Source organism: Ips typographus, unplaced genomic scaffold (genome assembly GCF_016097725.1).
Source record: "Ips typographus isolate SLU unplaced genomic scaffold, UJ_Ityp_2.0 IpsContig77, whole genome shotgun sequence".
NCBI classification, from domain to species: Eukaryota; Metazoa; Arthropoda; class Insecta; order Coleoptera; family Curculionidae; genus Ips; species Ips typographus.
In genome coordinates this window covers 93017-99256 of record NW_028098580.1, presented here as the reverse complement: position 1 = coordinate 99256, position 6240 = coordinate 93017, and the positions used below count along the sequence as shown (strand labels likewise).

General features: G+C 41.2%; 1 protein-coding gene and 1 long non-coding RNA gene across 2 annotated transcripts; one reads left to right on the top strand and one right to left on the bottom strand.

Annotated features, from left to right (window-relative positions):
- Nucleotides 1-736: 736 nt before the first annotated feature.
- LOC145739939 (uncharacterized) lies at nucleotides 737-1105 on the bottom strand. The gene is made up of 2 exons (XR_014181283.1): nucleotides 966-1105; nucleotides 737-903 (listed from the first exon to the last, which is right to left on the bottom strand). It is a non-coding gene; the product is annotated as an uncharacterized LOC145739939 (long non-coding RNA).
- Nucleotides 1106-1221: 116 nt separating this feature from the next.
- LOC145739932 (uncharacterized) lies at nucleotides 1222-2835 on the top strand. Its single transcript, XM_081995264.1, has one exon. The coding sequence runs from the start codon at nucleotides 1222-1224 to the stop codon at nucleotides 2833-2835; it is 1614 nt and encodes a 537-aa protein (XP_081851390.1).
- The last annotated feature ends 3405 nt before the right edge of the window (nucleotides 2836-6240 follow it).

Here is a 6240-nt window from a genome sequence, read left to right as displayed (position 1 = left end):
GAAAAAGCTGCAGGAGATTTACAGACTGCAGTAATAAAGGCATATGAGAACAACTGTCCTCTTATCCATAGGGTATCCAACAGAAATGTTGTCTGGTGGAATAATGACCTAGCGGCTAAGAGGAAGAAAGTAAGACAACTTTACAATAAGGCAAAAAAGACAGGACTCTGGGAACAGTACAGAGAGTGCTTAGTAAACTACAATAAATCACTCAGGAAGGCTAAATATGACTCCTGGAGAAGGCACTGTGAGGATATTGATAGCACTCCAGAATGCGCCAGACTCCAACGAATCCTATCTAAGAACTTCCAAAATGTGATAAGCAATATAAAAACTCCGAGTGGAGAAAACACAAAGTCAGGCAAAGACACCTTGGAAGAACTTTTCAGGGTACACTTTCCTGGCTCAACAATCACAGAGGAACTTTCAGTAACTGAAGGCCTGGAGACTTGCAAAAAAGCCTCCAGAAGCGACTGGAAGGTAGCCTCACAAGTGGTGACCTATGACAAAGTAAAATGGGCAATAAATTCGTTTGAACCGTATAAATCACCGGGACCTGACGGAATACTACCCATAATGCTACAGCAAGGAACAGACTTGCTCACTAGCAAACTAACCAATGTTCTAAGAGCTAGCTTAGCACTAGGACATATTCCAATGAACTGGAGGCAAGTTAGGGCGATTTTCATACCCAAAGCAGGGAGACCATCCGACCTGGCTAAATCATTTAGACCAATCAGTCTCATGTCATTTATTTTAAAAACATTGGAAAAACTGGTGGACAGACATATAAGGGATGGTGTTTTAGTAAATAGACCACTACACCAAGACCAATATGCGTACACAACAGGCAAGTCAACAGAAACAGCGCTTTTCCAGGTTGTACATCGACTGGAACAAGGCCTGGAAAACTAAGAGATAACATTGGGTGCCTTCTTGGATATAGAAGGTGCTTTTGATAATACCTCTTTTAAATCAATCATCACGGCAGCCAAAGAAAGAGGACTTGATGACACCTGCTGCAGGTGGATCAAGGGCATGCTCAAAAACAGATTGGTACATTCTTCACTCATGGGTGAAAGTCTTTCAGTGCAAGTAGCTGGAGGATTCCAGGGTGGTAACCTATCGCCTATCCTATGGAACCTTGTCGTTGACGGACTGCTCAATAAGCTGAGCAGGGAAGGCTTCCATGTTAATGGATATGCCGACGACATAGTTATCATGGTGAAAGGGAAGTTCACAAGTACAATACGGGAAAGGATGCAGATGGCCCTAAATACTGTAGCAAGATGGACTGCAAGTGAAGGGCTGAATATAAGCCCCACAAAAGCCACCATCGTCTCATTTACCAGAAGGAAAAAATTGGATGGAATTGGACCAATTTATCTTCATGGTGAAGAGTTAACATTCAAGGGAGAGGTTAAGTATTTAGGAGTCATCCTAGACTCAAAACTAACCTGGAACCAGCATCTGGAAAAGGTCATAAACAAATCGGTAACCACATTTGCAATGGTTAGACGAATGTATGGAAAAACATGGGGTCTCAGACCTGGTATGGTGCACTGGGTGTACACCAGGGTGATCAGACCAGCAATAACTTACGCAGCTGTAAGCTGGTGGCCAAAAGTCATGCAAAACACTGCGATACACAAACTAGAGAGGATTCAACGAATGGCCTGTATAGGCATAACTGGTGCAATAAGAACCACTCCTACTGCGAGCATGGAAGCTATATTAGACCTGCCTCCACTGGACCTAATAATTTTAGGGGAGGCAAGATGTGCTTACCAAAGGCTCCGGGACTTGATTGACCTGCCGGGGAACATAACAACGACAGGTACAACATCAATTTGGAACACAGTAAGGGATCCAATTCTTGAAATGAGATCGGATTACATGTGTCCTAAATATCACATTCAGAGGAAATTTGAGGTAATACTGGATCAAAAATTCTGGGTAAATAATGCGAAAAAACTGACCCAGGACTGTCTAATATGGTTCACAGATGGATCTAGACAGGAAAGGGGAAGTGGTGCAGGAGTTTATGGCGAGAGACCTAAGGTAAGCATCAGCATACCACTAGGAAAACACGCCACAGTTTTTCAAACGGAAATATATGCTCTGTTATGGTGCATAGAAGAAAACATTAGAAGGACTTACAAAAATAAGCAAATTCTAATAATAACTGATAGCCAGGCGGCCTTGAAAGCACTGCTTACGTGCAAAACATCGTCAAGACTGGTAGATGAGTGTCTACAGAGAATTACGGAACTGGCAGAACATAACAGGGTAAAACTTGTATGGGTACCAGGTCACTCAGGCATTCCTGGAAATGAAAAAGCAGATGAACTTGCCAGGCAAGGCTCAAATGCAAACATGATTGGACCAGAACCATCTGTAGGCATACCTAGATGCTCAACAAGACGGGTCACTGGAGAATGGATCAACACAAAACACCTGGAACGCTGGAAGACGTACCCAGGAAATAAGCATGGGAAGCAAGCTATTGCAGGACCAAATAAAAATAAGGCTCAAGAACTGCTAAAGTACAGCAGGAAAGAACTGAAAGACCTAACAGCGCTTCTCACAGGGCATGGACCTGTGAGACAACACCTGTTCACCATGAAACTATTCGATGATAACCTGGACTGCAGACTATGCGGGGAGGAAATCGAAACGTTTGAACACATCATATGTGAATGTGAAGCACTTGGTCAAAGGCGACAAACAATCTTCGGGAAAACTAAGTTAGTACTGAAAGAGATACAAAGAGCACCAAGCAAGGACCTTCTTCACCTCGTACGGGAAACAGGGATAATGGACTGGTGTAACTAAAGTACCACAAACATGGGGACAGTACAATAAGCCATTAGGCTTACGTGCTATCTGGAGCTGACAGCCGACAGACCCATGGAGAAAGAAAAAAAAAAAAAAAAAAAGACGTCATCAGTTATGTTGGCCACAAAAACGGTATGGTTGAAGACATGCCGCCCAAGCTTCACTTCAGCTTCATGGATTCCCAGAACAGGCATTGACTCACCAGCGGCAGTTTCCAATATAAACTTTGTACCAGTGTCGCTAATCTTGCAGTGTTTTACCATGTCCGGCCTTACGATAGTATGGCAAGCACCGGTATCAACAACCATTTGGCAATCCCGGCCGCAAATCTTACCGGTTACTATTAAGCTGGTGTTTTCGTGCTGAAGACGGGCTACTTTGATTATGGTTGGTGGGGCTTGACAGTGTTGCGTAGCCAGCTTTTACCCCGGAAAACTGGCTACTCTTCGTTTTCCTGGTTCTGCATTCTTCTAGGTTTGCGGCACTGCGATTGAATGTGCCCCTTTTCTCCACAGTTCCAGCATTCCAATGACCGAGTAAACGTGGTGGTTTGAGCGTTTCGGTTGTTCTGACTTCTTCTATTTAACGCTCCCATTAGTTCTTTTCGAAATGTCTCCAGCTGACGATTCAAGTCTGACTGAGTGATTGTGTGATCTGAACTGGAATATCGGTTTCTCGGTTCCGGTGTAAGGCTTCTGACTTGACGCACTCGAGTATGTCCTCGTGATACTTGCTTGACCGCCTCAAACTCCAAAGCGTAGGCAAGAGCATCATGCAATGTTTGGCATCTCGCTAATCGTATTGCTTGCTCTGTGTCACAATCTTTAAGACCTCGTACAAAAGTTTGTCAAATTCCTCTCGCAAGGTCTGAACGGTCTCCTCCATACCGCTTATCCTCTCATTTACCTTTTCTTCCAAAATTTCCATCCTGTTGTCCATTTCTCCTTTTATTTCATTTATTACTCGGTCTAATTTTTCATCTTGTCGTTGAAACTGGTCTTTAATTTGGTCTTGGCTTGCTTTGAACTGCTCTTGACTTATTTGGCTTGCTTTCATTTCTTCGAACTTTTGGTCTTGGCTCGCTTTCATTTCTTCGAACTTTTGGTCCTGACTTGCTTTCATTGCTTGAATCATCTCCATAAGTTGTTTCATTCCTTCATCCATTTTGGCGCTTTGTTGTCGTGTACTCACAGGCATTCAACACACCTTCTGCTTTTGTCGGTTTATTCTGTCTTCCTCTGGAACTCTTCTTCGATTCTCCAATCCCACTTCTGACACCAAATGTACCGTCGTACTCCTTAATGACACACTTCTTGTACAACACTGTATATTGTTTACAAACAATAAACTGACACTGACACTTAACCTCGTAATCTGACAACTTCGACTTCACTACAACCATCAACTCAACAACTAACTAACCAGGCCTGGTTCAGCTGCTTATATAGGCTTCCATGGTTTCTAGAAAATATTCATGAAATTGACTTTCTCTCTCACACTCATTAAGCTATAACATAAATCTCTCTCTATATAAGCAACGGAGCCAGGATTTTCTAGAACACAGACAAAAGAATGTAGAACGTAAACAAAGCAACGTAACATACAGGGGTAACAACAAATAACTAAAGAAATCCTAACTAATAATCAAAAGTTCGCTTTGCAACAATATTAATGTTCGATATGCTAATCCCTACCCGAAACTCCCCCACTGAACCTCACGACCAACTAAAATAGACAGTAACAAATATAGAACATTCACTTTAAAATTCCTTTACGCCAACATCAATGGACTAAATCATAAAAAACCGCTTGTATTTAATTACTTAGAACAAAACAATACGGACTGCTGCATGTTTGTGGAGACTAAGACTAAACTGGGACAGACACCGACATACAGAAACTGGCAGTACATATGCAAACATGGTAACACTGTCAATAACGCCAGAGGAGGAGCAGCAGTGCTTCTCAACCCAAAAATTAGACTAGGCAAAGCTAACCCTTTTCATCTGAACCATCCACTAAACGACTGTCTTCACTTCACTATTCCCTACTTAGACGATCTAATACACGTATTTTTAGTATATATTCACCCTCAGTCCAAAATAGAACAAAATATACTAACCAAAGCTTGCCTGTACAAATATTCTATAATCGTAGGAGACTTTAACCTTAACCGTGACAAAACCAAGCAACTGAACGGATTTCTTGACAACTCGGACTTTACAAAACAACATACACCACCAACATTCTTAATGCCCGAGAACCAGGACTCTACACCGGACATTTTAATGCATACAAAAAACCTTACAAATACCATTAAAGATATAAACCTAACCAACGAACTTGGATCAGACCACCTAGCTATAACCTTTAAAATAGACTTACAGCATACGCAACTCCCGCCACCTACTCAACATAACACTAAAAAATTAAACTTAAATAAAACCGACATAGAAAAAGTAAACCAATACTTATATGATTACATTCAATCAAACTCAGAATTCACTTCCTTAGAGACCATTCAACAACAACTAACATTGGCAATTGAAAAGTTTACACCGGAAATAAAAAACTCATACTATCAACATAATTTACCTAAATTTATTTTAAGACTGATCAAACATAAGAGAGAACTGTACAGACTATACATACAAACGCAAAACAACGAACTAAAACGAACACTTAACAATCTTAACCGAAACATTAAAACTTTAATCGCACAATTGTACCGACAAGACAAATGGCTTGAAGCGTGCCAAGAAATAGAAAAAGACAAAGGCAAGTCATATTGGCAAAAAATAAAAAAACTAGCACAGTACAAAAGAACTAACACCATGGGTACTATTGACGAAAACGGACCAGAACGTCACACAGACAAGGACAGGGCCGACGCGTTTGCCAGACACTATCAGAAAGCCTTCAGCATATCAACTAACCCTAACTTTGACAATGACAACTGGAACTTTGTAGACAATTGGTACACTAACTATTTCAATACCTCATCAAACCACAACTGCAAACTAATTACGGACATAGAATACGATGAGGCAATATCTCACATTAAGAACACAGCACCGGGAAAAGACAAAATAAAAGCCAAAATACTGAAAAACCTATCCCAAGAAACCCACAAACTCATCCTTACCCAACTTAATTACCGCATCACAACAAACAAAATACCAAAGACATGGAAAAACGGCATCATAATTCCCATACCAAAAAACGGACTGGACAACACAAAAACACAAAACTACAGACCAATAACATTACTCCCGGTGCTGAGCAAGGTTTATGAACACATAATAAAAAACAGACTGGAAGGACTAATCGGACAACATATCCCAGCATACCAATTCGGTTTTAAACCCAAACATTCGACTGTCCATCCTCTCTTTGTCCTAA

Coding starts and splice junctions, on each gene's coding strand:
- LOC145739932 (XM_081995264.1), top strand. CDS start 1,222: ATGGTGAAAGGGAAGTTCACAAGTACAATACGGGAAAGGATGCAGATG.